A 20,573-nucleotide genomic window follows, 5' to 3' on the forward strand; every position below is an offset into this window, starting at 1 on the left:
AGGTGAGAGACCCTGCACTCCAACATTGACCAAGCTGACCTCAAGCTGCACCTGTGTGTGTGTTAGACTTTGTGTGTGTGTGTGTGTGTGTGTGTGTGTGTCTAGGTTCCTGAAGTATGGGAACAGAGAGAAGATGGCCCAGGAGCTGAAGCTGGGGGACGTGGTGGAGAGACACATGATTGATGGAGACATCGTCCTGTTTAACCGACAACCATCACTACACAAACTCAGCATCATGGCACACATCGTCAGTACCAACACAAACACTACACAACACTACACAAACTCAGCATCATGGCACACATCGTCAGTACCAACACAAACACTACACAACACTACACAAACTCAGCATCATGGCACACATCGTCAGTACCAACACAAACACTACACAACACTACACAAACTCAGCATCATGGCACACATCGTCAGTACCAACACAAACACTACACAACACTACACAAACTCAGCATCATGGCACACATCGTCAGTACCAACACAAACACTACACAACACTACACAAACTCAGCATCATGGCACACATCGTCAGTACCAACACAAACACTACACAACACTACACAAACTCAGCATCATGGCACACATCGTCAGTACCAACACAAACACTACACAACACTACACAAACTCAGCATCATGGCACACGTCGTCAGTAACAACACAAACACTACACAAACTTTGAAGTTGTTGGTTGTCATAGTGACACAGCAGCCCAGATGTTAATGAAGTGTGTGTGTGTGTGTGTGTGTGTGTGTGTGTGTGTGTGTGTGTGTGAGACAGGCACGTGTGAAACCCCACCGGACGTTTCGCTTTAATGAGTGTGTGTGTACACCGTATAACGCTGACTTTGATGGAGATGAGATGAACCTCCACCTGCCGCAGACCGAGGAGGCCAAAGCTGAAGCTCTCGTACTCATGGGGGTGAGAGAGACACACACACACACACACACACACACACACACACACACACACACACACACACACACACACGTACATATAAACAGTATACATTTAAAGGATTACTTTCTCTTTCAGACCAAAGCGAACCTGGTGACCCCAAGGAACGGTGAACCTCTAATCGCTGCTATTCAGGACTTTCTCACAGGTCTGTCTGCCTGTCTACCTGCCTGTCTTTCTGCCTGCCTCTCTGCCTGTCTGTCTGTTTGTCTGCCTGTCTACCTTTCTGTCTGTCTGTTTATCTTTCTTCCTGTCTGTCTGCTTGCCTACCTTCCTGTCTGTCTGCCTGTCTGTCTGCCTGTCTGTCTACTTGCCTACCTTTCTGTCTGTCTGCCTGTCTGTCTGTCTGCCTGTCTGTCTACTTGCCTACCTTTTTGTCTGTCTGCCTGTCTGTCTGTCTGTCTGCCTGTTTGTCTTTCTGCCTGTTTGTCTTTCTGCCTGTTTGTCTTTCTGTCTGTCTGTCTGCCTGTTTGTCTTTCTGCCTGTCTGTCTGCCTTACTATATAATTACAGTGGAACCTGGTTATCTCGCCCTCGGTTACCTCGACAACCCTATTAAGTCGACGTTTTTGAAGTGGAACCGCCAAATTCTCGCTTTTTCTACGCATTTTTTATCGGTTATGTCGAACCCTGATATCTCGAGCACAAGGGGAAAAATTTACCATTTATTGTCGGTTATCTCGGTGCAGCCGCAGAAGAACTCGCGGAAGTGTCGGAAAAATCAAGCCTTACAGCTGCTCCAGGTGTTGTATTGTATACTGGTGAATCTCTGCTGTTAGTTAGTGCACATATGCCTTTTGTTGTTAAATGTTATGCGATGAACGGGAGGCGAAAGCCGCGCTTGGCGGCGCGGAACGTGGGATGAGCAGCAAAATCATAGAATGATCACCGGCAGGATCGGGGTGGGGGGGGATCCGCGCTGCGCTTTGAGAAGAAAAGAGCAGCCGTTGAGAGAGTGCCGGTGGGAAGACACGTACCGGGATACGCATGAGCGATAACAACGACCGCCGTGAACCAACATATACCAACAATAACGGACAGTGAGAGTGTGGAAGTTTAAATAGGAGCTGGTGATGATGATAAACGAGCACCATGTGTGCGCGATTGAAGCGGAGCTTCAGAGAAAGCGGCCGAGAAAGCACCTGACACGCTGAAGGGGGCCGAAGGGGGCGTGGCAGGTGGATTCCTGACAGATAAACATGTACTGTATGTATTTTTATAGCATGACTTCATCAAACAAATCGCGGCAACGCTGTTGTGTAAAAAACCCTTCAAAAACACGTGCATGCACATTCTCATTTATTAACGCACATCATGTACATAAAGACATTTCAAGCATGTTAATATACTGCCGCCATTTTGATTTTCGTTTATCTCCATCATCAGTTACCTCGATGCTTTTTGGCGACCCCCTAGGACATCGACATAACCGGGGTCCACTGTAATTGCTCATGTGTGCATGTGCATCAATATGTCAGTAGGTGGCACTCTTTACCTGTGTGTGTGTGTGTGTGTGTGTGTGTGTGTGTGTGTGTGTGTGTGTGTGTGTGTGTGTGTGTAGGTGGTTATCTGCTTACTCTGAAGGACACGTTCTTTGATCGAGCCAAAGCCTGTCAGATCATCGCCTCCATTCTGGTGGGAAAAGACGAGAAACTCAAAATTGCCCTCCCTCGCCCTGCTATTATGAAGGTATATACATGTCTCACTCTCATCTTCTCCATCACTCATCTTCTGTCTCACTTGTCTGCTCTCTCACTCCTACCTTCTGTCTCTCTCTCTCTCCTCTCTCTCTCTCTCTCTCTCTCTCTCTCTCTCTCTCTCTCTCTGTGTCTCTCTCTCTCTCTCTCTCTCACACGCTCATCATCTGCTCTCTCACTCCTACCTTCTGTCTCTCTCTCTCATCTCCTCTCTCTCTCTCTCTCTCTCTGTGTCTTTCTCTCTCTCTCTCTCTCTCACGCTCATCATCTGCTCTCTCACTCCCACCTTCTGTGTCGCTCTCTCTCACGCTCTCTCTCTCTCTCACTCTCTCTCTCTCTCATGCTCGCGCTCTCTCTCTCACACGCTCATCTGCTCTCTCACCCTACCTTCTGTGTCTCTCTTTCTCTCTCTCTCTCTCTCTCTCTCTCTCTGTCTCTCTCTCTCTCCCATGCTCATCTTCTGTATCTCTCATTTTATGTATCTCCTGTCTCTCTCTCACCATCTGTCCCACTCTCACTGTATCTGTCTCACACACACTGTGCAGTTCTAAAAGACTCCAATCTGTGTGTGTGTGTGTGTGTGTGTGTGTGTGTGTGTGTGTGTGTGTGTGTGTTAGCCTGTGCGGTTGTGGACAGGAAAGCAGATCTTTAGTTTGATCCTGAAGCCCAGTGTGATCTGCCCAGTGAAGGCCAACCTGAGAACCAAAGGCAAACAGTACAGTGGGAGAGGAGAGGACCTGTGTCACAACGACTCCTGTAACTACACACACACACACACATGTCCAACGAGTTTTATTTTATCCAATCAGGAGCGACAGCAGATTAGTGTAATATAATAATAATGTACTTATTTACCACAGTACTGTATTATTAATATACTGAACTACTTCACCACCTTACACTCCACTCCTACTGTACTAATATACAGAACCACAGTCCGGACGCAGCTTCTTCTTCTTCACTGATTATTTATATTATTTTCAACATTGTGCATTAATACTGAAGAATCCTAACTATAAAAGAACGCCTGGAATTCTGTAATAAACAAAAACGTGTTGAAGAACCCAGAATGTTTTTAATTTTCGGTTATCCAAAGTAACTCCAAGAAGCTTCTATGCTGCTCGGCAAACTCCTGACTTTCTCTCACTCAGCCTCACGAGGTGTCACCTGGAATGGGGTTCAGGTCACAGGTGTGTTTTATCAAGAGCTCATTTGTGACTTTTCTTACCTCCTTAATGTGCTTTAGATCATCAGTTGTGTTGTGCAGAGGAGGTGTGAGTACAAAGTCAATATCACTATTAGTGCTTCTACATCTACTGTACAAATCCAGATTATAGCAGGAAACACTCAGTTAAGGAAAGAGAAAAGATCCATCATTACTTTGAGAAATGAAGCTCAGTCAATCCCAAACATCTCAACAACTTTAAATGTCTCCAAAAGCATCTAACTCTATGAAGAAACAGGCTCTCATGAGAAAAGTCCCAGGAAAGGAAGACCACGAGCTACCTCTGCTGCAGAGGATATGTTTATTAGAATTACCAATTAGAAATCACCAATTTACATAAATTATTCTCTGAATTCAAGAGGCAGATTTCAAAATCTACTGTTCAGAGACTGTCTGGAGAGTCAGACCTTAATAGTCGAATTGCAACAAAGAAACAACAATCAGAAGAGACTTGGACCAAGAAACAGTGTAAAACTGTCCCAGGAGTCCCAATGTGAGATATTTGGTTCTAAGCACAGCGTCTGTTAGATGTGAAGAGAGTGAAGGACGGTGCGGGAATGTGTGGTTCCCACAGTGAAACATGGAGGAGGAGGTGCTCCAAATTGAGGACATACATAACCAGTATGGCCACCACAGCATTCTGCAGCTACATGCAGCCATCACATCTGGTTTATACTTAGTGGGACCATCATTTGTTTTCCAGCAGGACAAAGACCCCAAACACACCTCTGGGTTCTGTAAGAGCGGTTTGTTTAAGAAGGAGACTAACTGCATCAGATGACATGGCCTCCACAATTACCACATCTAAATCCAGTTTGGATGCTTTGGGATAAGTGGACTAGAAATATGAATATGCACTCAACACCTCTGGGACCTCCTCAGGGTTGTTAGAAACCCATTCCAAGTGACGACCTCATGAGGCTGATTGAGAGAATGAGTTTGTCAAAATGCATTAAAGCTAAATGGAGCTACTTTTGACAATCAAAAATATAAAAGATATTCTGTGTGTGTGTGTGTGTGTGTGTGTGTGTGTGTGTGTGTGTGTGTGTGTGTGTGTGTGTGTGTGTGTGTGTAGTCGTGGTGATCCAGAACAGTGAGTTACTTTGTGGCAGTATGGATAAAGGAACTCTGGGTTCAGGATCAAAGAACAATATATTCTACATCCTGCTGAGAGACTGGGGTCAGATGGAGGCAGCAGACGCCATGAGCCGCCTTGCCCGAGTCGCACCTACATACCTCTGTAAGTCCTGTGTGTGTGTGTGTGTGTGTGTGTGTGTGTGTGTGTGTGTGTGTGTGTGTGTGTGTGTGTGTGTGTATGTATAAATCAAATCTAAATATAATATATAGGTGTGTGTTTCAGTACATTTTTGTAAATTGCTCTCTGTGGTGTGTGTGTGTGTGTGTGTGTGTGTGTGTGTGTGCTTTGCAGCTAACCGTGGGTTCTCCATTGGGATCGGGGACGTGACCCCTGGTCAGGGTCTGCTGAAGGCCAAACAGGAACTGCTAGATGCTGGATACAAGAAGTGTGACGAGTACATCGAGGCCCTGAATACAGGAAAACTACAGCAACAGCCGGGCTGTACAGCCGAGGAGACGCTGGAGGTAAAACACACACACACACACACACACACACAGTGGTTAAACTGTGTGTATCTGTGAGGATATGGTTTCCGTATTTCAGTGATTGTCTTTTAAAACCAAATAAGATTTTCTCTATGTATAACAGTGTTTTTGTGTGTGTGTGTGTGTTTAGGCACTGATCCTTAAAGAGTTGTCAGTAATTAGAGACCATGCTGGCAGTGCCTGTCTGAGAGAGCTGGACAAGAGTAACAGTCCACTCATTATGGCTCTGTGTGGGTCAAAAGGTAGCAACACTACACTGTACAATACTCCCACTGCACTATACAACACACTATACACTCACTGCACTATACACTCACTACACACTGCACTGCACAACATTATACTTTCACTGCACAACACTATAATCCCACTGCACAACACTACTCCTACTGCACAAAACTATACTCCCACTGCACTGCACAAAACTATACTCCCATTGCACTGTACAACACTATACTTGCACTGCACAACACTATACTCTAACGCACAACACTGTACTCCCACTGCACTGCACAACACTGTACTCCCACTGCACTGCACAACACTATACACTCACTGCACTGTACAACACTATACTCCCACTGCACAACACTATAATCCTACTGCACAACACTATAACCCCACTGCACAACACTATAACCCCACTGCACTGCACCACACTACTCCCACTGCACCACACAAAACTATACTCCCACTGCACTATACAACACTATACTCTCACTACACTGCACAACACAATACTCCCACTGCACTATACAACACTATACCCCGCTGCACAACACTATACTCCCACTACACTGCACAACACTACACCCACTGCACAACACTATACTACCACTGCACTGTACAACACTATGCTCCCATGCACAACACCATACACCCACTGCACTGCACAACACTATACTCCCACTGCACAACACTGTACTCCAACTGCACAACACTGTACTCCAACTGCACTGGACAACACTATACTCCCACTGCACAACACAATACACCCACTACACTGCACAACACAATACTCCCACTGCACTATACAATACTATACCCCACTGCACAACACAACACTGTACTCCCACTGCACTGCACAACACTATACACTCACTGCACTGTACAACACTATACTTCCACTGCACAACACTATAACTGCACTGCACAACACAATACACCCACTGCACTGCACAACACTGTACTCCAACTGCACAACACTGTACTCCCACTGCACACCACTATACTCCCACTACACTGCATAACACTATACTCCCACTACACTGCACAACACAATACTCCCACTGCACAACACTGTACTCCCACTGCACAACACTGTACTCCCACTGCACTGCACAACACTATACACTCACTGCACTGTACAACACTATACTCCAACTGCACAACACTACAATCCCACTGCACAACACTACTCCCACTGCACAACACTGTACTCCCACTCCACAACACTATAATCCCACTGCACAACACTACTCCCACTGCACAAAACTATACTCCCACTGCACTGCACAAAACTATACTCTCATTGCACTGTACAACACTACACTTGCACTGCACAACACTGTACTCCCACTGCACTGCACAACACTGTACTCCCACTGCACTGTACAACACTATACTCACTGCACAACACTATAATCCTACTGCACAACACTATAGTCCCACTGCACAACACTATACTCCCACTGCACCACGCAACAGAATACAACCACTGCACTGCACAACACTATACTCCCACTGCACAACACTGTACTCCCACTGCACACCACTATACCCCCACTACACTGCACAACACAATACTCCTGCACTACACAACACTATACTCCCACTGCACAACACTACTCCTACTGCACAAAACTATACTCCCACTGCACTGCACAAAACTATACTCCCATTGCACTGTACAACACTATACTTGCACTGCACAACACTATACTCTAACGCACAACACTGTACTCCCACTGCACTGCACAACACTGTACTCCCACTGCACTGCACAACACTATACACTCACTGCACTGTACAACACTATACTCCCACTGCACAACACTATAATCCTACTGCACAACACTATAACCCCACTGCACAACACTATAACCCCACTGCACTGCACCACACTACTCCCACTGCACCACACAAAACTATACTCCCACTGCACTATACAACACTATACTCTCACTACACTGCACAACACAATACTCCCACTGCACTATACAACACTATACCCGCTGCACAACACTATGCTCCCACTACACTGCACAACACTACACCCACTGCACAACACTATACTACCACTGCACTGTACAACACTATGCTCCCATGCACAACACCATACACCCACTGCACTGCACAACACTATACTCCCACTGCACAACACTGTACTCCAACTGCACAACACTGTACTCCAACTGCACTGGACAACACTATACTCCACTGCACAACACAATACACCCACTACACTGCACAACACAATACTCCCACTGCACTATACAATACTATACCCCACTGCACAACACAACACTGTACTCCCACTGCACTGCACAACACTATACACTCACTGCACTGTACAACACTATACTTCCACTGCACAACACTATAACTGCACTGCACAACACAATACACCCACTGCACTGCACAACACTGTACTCCAACTGCACGACACTGTACTCCCACTGCACACCACTATACTCCCACTACACTGCATAACACTATACTCCCACTACACTGCACAACACAATACTCCCACTGCACAACACTGTACTCCCACTGCACAACACTGTACTCCCACTGCACTGCACAACACTATACACTCACTGCACTGTACAACACTATACTCCAACTGCACAACACTACAATCCCACTGCACAACACTACTCCACTGCACAACACTGTACTCCCACTCCACAACACTATAATCCCACTGCACAACACTACTCCCACTGCACAAAACTATACTCCCACTGCACTGCACAAAACTATACTCTCATTGCACTGTACAACACTACACTTGCACTGCACAACACAACACTGTACTCCCACTGCACTGCACAACACTGTACTCCCACTGCACTGTACAACACTATACTCCCACTGCACAACACTATAATCCTACTGCACAACACTATAGGTCCCACTGCACAACACTATACTCCCACTGCACCACGCAACAGAATACAACCACTGCACTGCACAACACTATACTCCCACTGCACAACACTGTACTCCCACTGCACCACTATACCCCCACTACACTGCACAACACAATACTTTCACTGCACTATACAATACTATACCCCGCTGCACAACACTATACTCCCACTACACTGCACAACACTATACTCCCACTGCACAACACTATACTCCCACTGCACTGTACAACACTATGCTCCTATGCACAACACTATACTCCCACTGCACTACACTACACAATACTCCCACTGCACTGCACAACACTATACTCCCACTGCACAACACTGTACTCCCACTGCACTGTACAACACTATGCTCCCATGCACAACACTATACTCCCACTGCACTACACTACACAATACTCCCACTGCACTGCACAACACTATACTCCCACTGCACAACACTGTACTCCCACTGCACACCACTATACTCCCACTACACTGCACAACACAATACTTTCACTGCACTATACAATACTATAGCCCACTGCACTATACAATACTATACCCCACTGCACAACACTATACTCCCACTGCACTACACAACACTATACTCCCACTGCACTGCACAACACCATACTCCCTCTGCACAACACTATACTCCCACTGCACCGCACAACAAAAATACACCCACTGCACTGCACAACACTGTACTCCCACGGCACAACACTATACTCCCACTGCACTGCACAACATTATACTTCCACTGCACAATACTATAATCCCACTGCACTGCACAACACTACTCCCACTGCACAAAACTATACTCCCACTGCACTGCACAAAACTATACTCCCATTGCACTGTACAACACTATACTCCCACTGCACTACACAACACTATACTCGCAGTATACTGTACAACATTATAATCCCACTACACTCCACAACACTATACTTCCACTACATTGTACAGAGCTATACTTCCACTGCACTGCACAACACAATACTCCCACTGCACTGCACAACGCTATGCTCCCACTACACTGCACAATGCTATGCTCCCACTACACTATACAGAGCTATGCTCCCACTACTCTGTACAGCGCTATGCTCCCACTACTCTGTACAACGCTATGCTCCCACTACACTGTACAGCGCTATGCTCCCCCTACACTGTACAACGCTATGCTCCCCCTACACTGTACAACGCTATGCTCCCCCTACACTGTACAAAGCTATGCTCCCACTATACTCCCACTATACTATACAGCACTATACTCCCACTACACAGTACAACACTATACTCCCACTACTGTCCTACATTATACTTTCCTACCCTATACTCCCACTACGCTGTCCTACACTGTACCCTCACTACACTGTCCTAGACTGTACTCCCACTCCATTGTCTTACACTGTACTCCCACTCAACTGTCCTGCACTGTACTCTTACTACTGTCCTACTCTGTGCCCTCACTACACTGTCCTAGACTGTACACTTACTACACTGTAGTCCCACTACTGTCCTACACTGTACTGCCACTACGCTGTCCCAGACTATACTTTCACTACACTGTACCCCACTATGCTGTCCCAGACTATACCTTCACTACACTGTACCCCACTCTACTGTCCTACACTGAACTCCCACTCTGCTTTCCGACGTTGTACTTTTACGTAACTGTCCTACACTGCACTCCCACTCCACTCTTACACTGCACTTCCACTCCACTGTCCCACTCTGTACTCCCACTACACTGTCCTACACTATACCTTCACTCCACAGTCCTACACTGTACTCCAACTCCACAGTCCTATACTGTACTCCCACTTCACTGTACTCATACTACTGTCCCACACTGTACTCCAACTCCACAGTCCTATACTGTACTCCCACTTCACTGTACTCATACTACTGTCCCACACTGTACTCCCACTCCACTGTCCTGGACTGTACTCCAACTCCACTGTCCTACATTGTATTTCCACTCCACTGTACTCTCACTACTGTGCTATACTGTACCCTCACTACACTGCCCTATTCTGTACTTCCACTCAACTGTCCTGCACTGTACTCTCACTTTTCACACTGTGCCCTCACTATACTGTCCTAGAATGTAACTTACACTGTCCAAGACTGTGACCCACTACTGTTCTACACTGCACCCTACTACAGTGTACCCTCACTACACTGTCCTACACTGTACTCATACTACTCTCCTACACCGTACCCCACTACACTGTCCTAAACTGTACTCCCACTACACTGTCCTGCACTCCTACTCCACTCTTACACTGTACTTCCACTCCACTGTCCCACACTGTACTCCCACTACATTGTACTCCCACTCCACTGTCCTACACTGTACTCTCACTACTGCCCTAAACTTTACTCTCACGCCACTGTCCTACACTGTACTCCCTATACATTGTCCTGCACTGTACTCCCACTCCACTTTCTTACTGTACACCCACTACACGGTCCTACACTGCACTCACACTACACTGTACTCCCACTCCACTGTACTTCCATTGCACTGTCCTGCACTGTACTCTTACTACTGTCCTACACTGTATTCTCACTACACTGTCCTACACTCTACTCCCACTACACTGTCCTAGATTATACCTTCACTATGCTGTCCTACACTGTACCCCAATTTAATTTGTGCTTCGGCTGTAGTTTGTCACTACAGTACACACAACACTGTACTTACCCTAAAACTTATAATACCATGCTGTCCTACAGGGCAGATGTTTTGTACCCCCAAAACCTTCTCATTCTCGCAATGTCTGTCTGTCTGTCCTTAGGCTCCTTTATTAACATCTCTCAGATGATTGCATGTGTGGGTCAGCAGGCCATCAGTGGCTCCCGAGTTCCAGACGGCTTTGAGAATCGATCACTGCCACACTTTGAGAAACACTCAAAGGTGAGAGAACACGCACATCTTTCTGAGTCTGATTCCCATCAACATGTCACGTGTAACTAAAGAAACCTTTTCAGGTCTTAATGTTGTATTTTGCACAGTTTGAAGATTAGTGTGTGTGTGTGTGTGTGTGTGTGTGTGTGTGTGTGTGTGTGTGTGTGTGTGTGTGTGTGTGTGTGTTGCAGCTTCCTGCAGCTAAAGGCTTTGTAGCAGACAGTTTTTACTCCGGTTTGACCCCCACTGAGTTCTTTTTCCACACAATGGCTGGCCGTGAGGGTTTAGTGGACACGGCTGTGAAAACAGCAGAGACCGGATACATGCAGGTGAGTGAGTGTGTGTGTGTGTGTGTGTGTGTGTGTGTGTGTGTGTGTGTGTGTGTGTGTGTGAGAACATTACCTGTACCCTATAAAGGGGGGGGGAATCAGGAGGTGGGAGACGAGGGGAAACAGGGGGTGGTGGAGGTTCAATGTAATTACTGGTCTCCTGGTCCGTCTTTGATCGATTGTGCAACTGCTATCTATTGTGTTGTATTCATGCTTGAAAATTGATTTTCTTGTTGTTATGGTTACATGCAGACACACACACACACACACACACACACACACACACACACACACACACACTGTTTACGAAGCAGAGTGTGTGCCTGTCTAAGTGATATCCTTGAACAACACAAAACCTAGTACTTATTAGTGTATTTCTGTCCACATGATGGTGTGTTTTTAGAAAAATATTTTAAAATAACACACACACACACACACACACACCTGGATATACACGTACAGTTCAGTGTAGACAGGAAGGTTAAAATGTGTGTGTTTGTGGTAGTTCTGTACTTACATGCACAGTGTGTGTGTGTGTGTGTGTGTGTGTGTGTGTGTACCCCCACAGAGGCGCTTGGTTAAGTCTTTGGAGGATCTGTGCTCTCAGTATGACCTCACTGTGCGCAGCTCCACTGGTGACATCATCCAATTCATCTATGGAGGAGACGGACTGGACCCAGCCGCCATGGAGGGCAAAGATGAACCTCTCGAGTTCAAAAGAGTGCTGGATAACATCCGGGTAACACACACTTTATATAGATTAGGGACGGACCGGTCTCACACCTGCCAAATCACCTGTCTCACACCTGTCTCACACCCATCACATGTCATTTACTAGTCTCACACCTGCCAATCACCTGTCTCCAACCATTTATTCACCTGTCTCACACCTGCCAATCACCTGTCTCACACCCATCAATCACCTGTCTCACACCCATCAATCACCTGTCTCACACCTGTCTCACACCTGTCTCACACCCATCAATCACCTGTCTCACACCTGTCTCACACCTGTCTCACACCCATCACCTGTCATTTACCAGTCTCACACCTGTCTCACACCCATCAATCACCTATCTCACCTGTCTCACACCCATCACCTGTCATTTACCGGTCTCACACCTGTCAGTAACCCATCAATCATCTGTTCCACTCTTTTATTCACCTCTACACCTGTTCCACCTCTGTCACCTGACTTGCCCATGTCCCCCACCTGTCCTGCCCTCCAAACATATTTCTAACAGGTGTTTGTCATTAAATTGTTATTTAAATAAATGAGTAAACCCTGCTATTGACTGTGCTTGGCTCCGCCCCATGTAGGCGGTCTTCACCTGTGCTGATGAACCTGCTCTCAGTAAGAATGAGCTGGTGCTGACCGCCGACGCCATTATGAAGAGGAACGACTTTACCTGCTGCAGAGATACATTCTTACAGGTACACACACACACACACACACACACACACACAATCACATATATACATATACACACACACACACACACTTCACAGGTGCTCACAAATCTTCGTGTGTTTCTCGTTTAAAGACAATGACTGGTACTGGCAATCAGAAGTTTATGGAGGTAGAGAGTGCGTGTGTGTGTGTGTGTGTGTGTGTGTGTGTGTGTGTGTGTGTGTGTGTGTGCGTGTGTGTGCGTGTGTGTGAGCATGAATAATGTTACTAATGTTAGTTTTCACCCTAAACTCTGGAAAACATGTACTCTTACAGCATGTTGGTTTGTCAAACTTGTGTGTGTGTGTGTGTGTGTGTGTGTGTGTGTGTGTGTGTGTGTGTGTGTCAGCTCATTACCTTCAGTGTGGAAGTGTAATATTTCATTATTTGGTAATTATAGGGTGTTGTGGTGTAGACAGTGTTTGAAGTTTGAAGTCTTGGTGCATTAATGAGTTCATGCTGAGTGGTGGCGCTGTTACACAGACGTGTGTGTGTGTGTGTGTGTGTGTGTGTGTGTGGGCACTGGCTTTAAATCAGTAGCTGATAATAAGCATGGCTGTGTTCCTGTCTCAGATAATCAGCTCGGTTTCTTTGCGTTAATGTTCGTTTGTTCTTATGATTCTTTAAGTATAATTAGGGGTCTGGTCATGTTGCCATGGTGACGACACCCCACGTTCATCTTAAGACAAACTTGGACGTTCCTTTCTATCCACACAGGATATAAACTTTATAAACCAGATTTCCTTCTCTCTTCAGCTGGAATGCAATAAAACACTGTATGAAACCTGAAAGGTGGAATATGATTTGTTAAATGTGCTAAAGTGTGTGTGTGTGTGTGTGTGTGTGTGTGTGTGTGTGTGTGTGTGTGTGTGTGTGTGTGTGTGTGTGTGTGTGTTTTCTATTTAAGGAAATAAAAAAATTTATAAACAGCATGGCGGAAAAGATCAAGAAGACCAGAGACAAGTATGGCATAAACGATAATGGATCCACAGAGGTGTGTGTGCGCATGCGTGTGTACGTGTGTGTGTACGTGTGTGTACGTGTGCGGATGTGTGTGCGGATGTGTGTGCGACTGTGTGTACGTGTGTGTGTGTGTGTGTGTGTGTGTGTGTGTGTGTACATGTGCAGATGTGTGCGACTGTGTGTACGTGTGTGTGTGTGTGTGTGTGTGTGTGTGTGTGTGTGTGTGTGCATGAGATCGTCTCTTGATTTATTTTGTTTGTTCTTCAGCCTAAAGTTTTGTACCAGCTGGACAGAATCACACCCACACAGCTGGAGAAGTTTCTAGAAACCTGCAGGGACAAGTACATGAGGTAGTGTGTGTGTGTGTGTGTGTGTGTGTGTGTGTGTGTGTGTGTGTTGTGTGTTGTGTTTGTGTGTTGTGTTTTTTATTCGTGGTGTGTGTGTGTGTGTGTGTGTGTGTTTACAGAGCTCAGATGGAGCCTGGCTCGGCTGTAGGTGCTCTCTGTGCTCAGAGTATTGGAGAACCTGGAACCCAGATGACCCTGAAGACGTTCCACTTTGCAGGTGTGGCCTCCATGAACATCACGCTGGGGGTACCACGGATCAAAGAAATCATCAACGCCTCCAAGAACATCAGGTCTGAGTGTTAGCATGAAGAACAGCTTTCCACTCTCAGCTGTAGATGTTTGAGCAGGAGTGTGAGGGATGCAGGTATGATAACTGGAGGCGCTGAGAATGTGATTGGAACACAGCCGTGCAGCAGGGACACGCTCCGAATGAGCTCAGGAGTGGTTTGGGACACGCCCCTGCAGCAGAAATCTCACAGGATGTCGAGATTAGACTAGAGATCAGACCTAATCCTCTAAGTATATGTAACAAATTAAGAAAAAATAAATGATACAATAAAACTGAATGTGAATGAAATAATTAGTAATAAAATACATACAAAAAAGACAAGTGTATAAAATAGTATTAATATTTAAATTATTAAACAGTCCTGTTTAGGACACGCCCATTTTAAGGGCTCCGTCCAGTCTCCATCAGCAGCTCACTGAGTCAAACTTATTGTTCTTATTGATGATGATGATGATGATGATGATGATCTCCTCCCTGACAGCACACCGATCATCACTGCTCACCTCGACATTGAGGACGATGCAGACTTCGCTCGACTGGTGAAGGGCAGGATCGAGAAAACCCTGCTGGGAGAGGTACCAAACACACACACACACACACACACAAGCCCAGGTTTACACAGTGATACAAAGGGTTACAGCTCTCTGTGTGTGTGTGTGTGTGTGTGTGTGTGTGTGTGTGTGTGTGTAGATATCAGAGTACATAGAGGAGGTGTTTCTGCCTGATGACTGTTTCATCCTCGTCAAACTCTCACTCGAGAGGATCCGCCTTCTCAGACTGGAGGTAGCTTCGCACGCACACACACACGCACACACACACACACACACACACACACACATATACACTCCTGAACAAAATCTTAAGACCAGGGGGAAACATTTCAAGTATTGTAATTTTGTGCTGGTGGATTATAACCAGGTTGTAGAAACTGCTTCAAAATGTCAAAAGAAGAAACAAGAGCAAGAGATGAAAAATAGAGAGCAGGTAATTTGCATTTAAACTCAAACTGTTGATCAGCTGATCAAACGTTTATGAGCACAGCCTTTAAAATTAAAATAAAAAATCTGTGCAGAAATATGGCTTTAATGTCATTGTCCTTCAGACAGTCACAAAAACAGTCGCTTTCTGTTTTGGAATGTGGCAGGATTGTTGAGCTGCACAAGCATGAGCTCTCGCAACGCACCATTGCTGCTGAGGTTGGACGCAGTAAAACGGTCATCTTAAATTTCCTAAAAAATCCTGAGTTATGGGACAAAAGATTAAGTGGTAGACCCAAAAAACGTCCGACAGGCTGTTCATGAAGATACAGGCTGAACCTCAACCCAAATAAGAACCCTTACTGAAGACTGCATCTGCGAGAGAAGGGCTTAAAGAGAAAACATTTAACCTGGATGGTCCTGATGGCTTCTAACGCTTGAGACCAAAAAATAATAAAATATTAAAAAAAACAGTAAAAGAGGCGGAATTGTGGGTGGAGTCTTTACTCTCTCTGCAGGTGCCATGATGTTTTTATTCTGCACCACCTCTCATTTCAAACCTTTTATTTACAGTCAGTAACATTATGGAAACTAAATGACTGATGGACAATGTAGACAATAAGTGCAGGATTGTAACGATATATGAGAGGATTTTATTCTCCACGTGTGAGTCTTAGTTTTATTATTCTTTATAAACTCTTACTGGTCAAAGCAGCACATGTGCACACAAACCAGGAAGTGATGCAGCTCTCAGTTCAGCACAGACAGCTGTTTATAGCTCGTGCTAACTGGACTTTGTTTACAAAAAAACAAAAAAATCACAGTCAAAAAAGTAGTTTTATTGGAGATTTGCAAAAGCAGCGATGTGGAAAATATTTTTGGGGGCGGAGCAACAACAGAGACGTGGAGATCTACATCTGTAAGTTACAATAAATCTCCCTTTATAGCTTTATACCATTTTATTGGTTTCATTGCCCGTTTATTTTTATAAGAGAAATGCTTAAAAAGAGTGTGTGTGTGTGTGTGTGTGTGTGTGTGTGTGTTGAGATTGAAATGGCCAGACATCAATATGAAAACCAACTCAATATCAATATCCAAACATGTAGAACAAAAGTATCTAGAGTCTGAATGATCACCTGAGTTTAGCAGGTGGGTCTCAAACAGGGGGAGGAGAAAAGGATCAGACACAGTCTCAGATAAATGTTTGTAGGAATCTCATTTTTCATGAAAATCTTCATTACATTTGTAAATATAAACTCATGAGACGTGGCTTTTAACTCAGTGTGTTTCTGCATTGCTCCACTGATTTCATGTATTTATATATAAAGAAAAAGATTTTTTATATTTTTTAACGGTACTTCATCATATATAACGTTCTATAACTTATCTTTTTGAGCAATATTAACTTTGAATAATAGACAATAAAGCTCAAAGTGACTTCTTCTAAAAGATATCTAAATTGTGTGTGTAGCACACTTTTATCAGGAACTGTTATTTAAAGTTTGGTAGAGCATTTCAGCTGTGAGTCCTAAAAGCTGTGGCGAAGGCAAACAGGTTAAACTTTTGATCAGCTGATGAACAGCATGTTTGAGTTTAAATGCAGTTTTCAATAAAATGTTCAAAAATCTGTTTTTCTTTCTCTTGCTCTTGTTTCTTCTTTTGACATTTTGAAGCAGTTCCTACAACCTGGTTATAATCCACCAGCACAAAATGTGAATACTTGGAATGTTTCCCCCGGTCTTAAGATTTTGTTCAGGAGTGTGTGTATATATATACACACACACACACACACACACACACACACACACACACACACACACAGGCTCTACACACGGACACACACACTCTCCCTGTGTCTCTGTCTCCCCCTGTAGGTGAATGCAGAGACAGTCAGGTACTCTATCTGTATGAGTAAGCTGAGAGTGAAGCCTGGTGATATTGCGGTTCATGGTGAAGCGGTGGTGTGTGTGTCTCCTCGAGAGAACAGCAAAAGCTCCATGTACTACGTCCTGCAGTCACTCAAGCAGGAGTTACCCAAGGTACACACACACACACACACACAGCCTGCATGGGGCGGTCATTCCATCATGTCATTATAGATAAAGTGTGTGTGTGTGTGTGTGTGTGTGTGTGTGTGTAGATTGTTGTACAGGGTATTCCCGAGGTTTCCCGCGCTGTGATCCACATCGATGAACAAAGCAGCCGGCAGAAATTGAAACTGTTGGTGGAGGGAGACAACCTGCGCGCTGTCATGGCAACACACGGTGTCAACGGCAACCGCACCACATCCAACAACACGTATGAGGTGTGTGTGTGTGTGTGTTAATATTCACAACCTCTCTATCAGGAAATGAGAACCCTAAGGAACTAATGCAAAATTTAAAGATCCATATTGTGTGTGTGTGTGTGTGTGTGTGTGTGTGTGTGTGTGTGTGTGTGTGTGTGTGTGTGTGTAGGTGGAGAAGACGTTGGGGATTGAGGCCGCGAGGATGACCATCATTAATGAGATCCAGTACACCATGGTGAATCACGGCATGAGCATCGACCGGCGTCACGTCATGCTGCTCGCTGACCTCATGTCCTACAAGGTGAGGAAGAGGAACCGCCTCAGGAACACCAGAAACTCATTACTCCATCTGTATCTTTACTCTGTGTGTGTGTGTGTGTGTGTGTGTGTGTGTGTGTGTGTGTGTCAGGGAGAGATCCTAGGCATCACTCGGTTTGGCCTGGCGAAGATGAAGGAGAGCGTCCTGATGCTGGCTTCATTCGAGAAAACCGCAGATCATCTGTTTGACGCTGCGTACTTCGGACAGAAGGATTCAGTGTGTGGTGAGTCTCAGCCTGATGGGGAGAGAGAGAGAGAGAGAGAGAGAGAGAGAGAGAGAGAGAGAGAGAGAGAGAGAGAGGAGGATGGATAAAGTGATGTGAAGGTGGAGAGAAGGTAGGATGGGTAGAGAGAGAGAGAGAGAGGGGCAGGCTGTATATAAGGGAGTGGAGTCAATTTATCAGGGGGTGGAGTCTGTATATTAGGGGTGGAGTCTGTATATCAGGGGTGGAGTCTGGACATAAGGGGAGAAGTTTATATAAGGGGGCAGAGTCTGTATTTAGGGGAGGGTCTGGATATAAGAGGGTGGGGTTTGGATATAAGGAGGTGTGGCCTGAATCAGATGAGGATTGAGTGATGTGAGAAACATCTGATGAAACACACACACACACACACACACACACACACACACACACACACACACACACACACACCACTAAGCCTCACCTGTCCACCAGCTCATCAGTCTGTTTCTGCCCCACAGGTGTATCAGAGTGTATTATAATGGGAATCCCCATGAACATTGGAACTGGTCTGTTTAAACTTCTACATCGAGCTGACCGAGAACCCAGTCCCCCACGGAGAACCCTACTGTTCGACACTAACGACTTCCATATACCCCTCACCTCCTAACACACACACACACACACACACACACACACACACACACAGAGCTGGTGAGATTCTTCATGTATGTGTATGTACACATTATGATTATAAACTATATATTGGAGTTATATAGTAATATAGATTTATAATACACACTGTGTTCTCTTTTACACACACACACACACACACACACACATATATATATATATGTATTTGTATATACATATGGAAGTGTGTGTGTGTTATGGCAGTCTATAAGTATTTTTTTCGGTTGTTGTCTCCAGATGGACGAGGTGGAGAAGTTTGTGTTTATGGAATGATGTGGGTTTTTGTTGAGATGTTCGGAGATGTTTTTCAGGATTGTGGTTTTGTGTAAATAGATTCTGAATGTAAATAAAGTGTAATAAAAATCCTCGGCAGTCTGGTGCGTCTCTCCACTTCTCCTCTTCTGCTCCTCAGGAATTCTGCTCTTCTATATAGTATTGTAATAAACATGCTTTCTGGTGAACTGTGAGAAGATCTCATGTCTTCAAAGAAAAATCTGGGCATAATTATCTCCAAACTCTCCCACTTAGTTTCCAGAGTCCAGTCTTCTGTGCTTACTGTATGATCACCCAAAACATCTAGAATTGTGGTTCAAACAGTTTCACAAAACTCTCTCAAGCACTTTCTGGACCTCCATCTGCTGTGGAAAAGCTCTTCTGATGCAAAGTCCTATTCCACAGGTGCTGCTCCTGAAAGCTAAAGAAGGGAAGATTTATTCCCAAATCAGCACCAGAGCAGAATCTTATAATGTGATGAAGTAGAATGTATGAACTGAGATGTTCTGCTCTTCTGTCTGAAAGACTGGTTCCTGATGCAGAGCACATGCTGATGCTCGCTGTAGAAACTTCAAGCCACAGTGGATGTAGATCAGGATTCTGTTTAGTTACACAAAGTTTGAGGAGCACAATTGTACAGTGGGGCAAAAAAGTATTTATTCAGCCAGCAGTGGTGCAGGTTCTTCCAGTTAAAAAGATGAGTCTCTTCTAATTTTCATCATCGATTCACTTCAACTCTGAGACAAAATGAGAAAAAAAATCCAGAAAATCACACTGTCTGATTTTTAAAGAATTTATTTTTAAATTATGGGGAAAATAAATATTTGGTCAATAACAAAAGTTCATCTCAATACTTTGTTATATTCTGTTTGTTGGCAAAAACAGAGATCAAACG

The 20,573-nt window shown here is 45.0% G+C and overlaps 1 protein-coding gene across 1 annotated transcript in view; it reads left to right on the plus strand.

The window, feature by feature from the left end:
* Positions 1–19,770, plus strand: part of polr3a (polymerase (RNA) III (DNA directed) polypeptide A) — a 25,814-nt gene extending 6,044 nt beyond the window's left edge. The window contains exons 9-31 of the mRNA XM_046853074.1: positions 1–2; positions 106–247; positions 793–933; positions 1,048–1,117; positions 2,530–2,657; positions 3,283–3,421; positions 4,966–5,130; positions 5,320–5,492; positions 5,644–5,755; positions 11,461–11,579; positions 11,762–11,899; positions 12,468–12,638; positions 13,220–13,333; positions 14,257–14,343; positions 14,580–14,662; positions 14,779–14,949; positions 15,430–15,523; positions 15,639–15,731; positions 17,800–17,964; positions 18,066–18,230; positions 18,382–18,513; positions 18,622–18,754; positions 19,234–19,770. The exon at positions 1–2 is cut by the window's left edge and continues 102 nt beyond it. Of these exons, the coding sequence (XP_046709030.1) occupies positions 1–2; positions 106–247; positions 793–933; positions 1,048–1,117; positions 2,530–2,657; positions 3,283–3,421; positions 4,966–5,130; positions 5,320–5,492; positions 5,644–5,755; positions 11,461–11,579; positions 11,762–11,899; positions 12,468–12,638; positions 13,220–13,333; positions 14,257–14,343; positions 14,580–14,662; positions 14,779–14,949; positions 15,430–15,523; positions 15,639–15,731; positions 17,800–17,964; positions 18,066–18,230; positions 18,382–18,513; positions 18,622–18,754; positions 19,234–19,382 (2,886 nt within the window). The 3' untranslated portion in view covers positions 19,383–19,770. The remainder of the gene's footprint in view (positions 3–105; positions 248–792; positions 934–1,047; positions 1,118–2,529; positions 2,658–3,282; positions 3,422–4,965; positions 5,131–5,319; positions 5,493–5,643; positions 5,756–11,460; positions 11,580–11,761; positions 11,900–12,467; positions 12,639–13,219; positions 13,334–14,256; positions 14,344–14,579; positions 14,663–14,778; positions 14,950–15,429; positions 15,524–15,638; positions 15,732–17,799; positions 17,965–18,065; positions 18,231–18,381; positions 18,514–18,621; positions 18,755–19,233) is intronic.
* The last annotated feature ends 803 nt before the right edge of the window (positions 19,771–20,573 follow it).

The sequence above is a fragment of the Silurus meridionalis genome, chromosome 7 (genome assembly GCF_014805685.1).
Source record: "Silurus meridionalis isolate SWU-2019-XX chromosome 7, ASM1480568v1, whole genome shotgun sequence".
NCBI lineage: Eukaryota > Metazoa > Chordata > Actinopteri > Siluriformes > Siluridae > Silurus > Silurus meridionalis.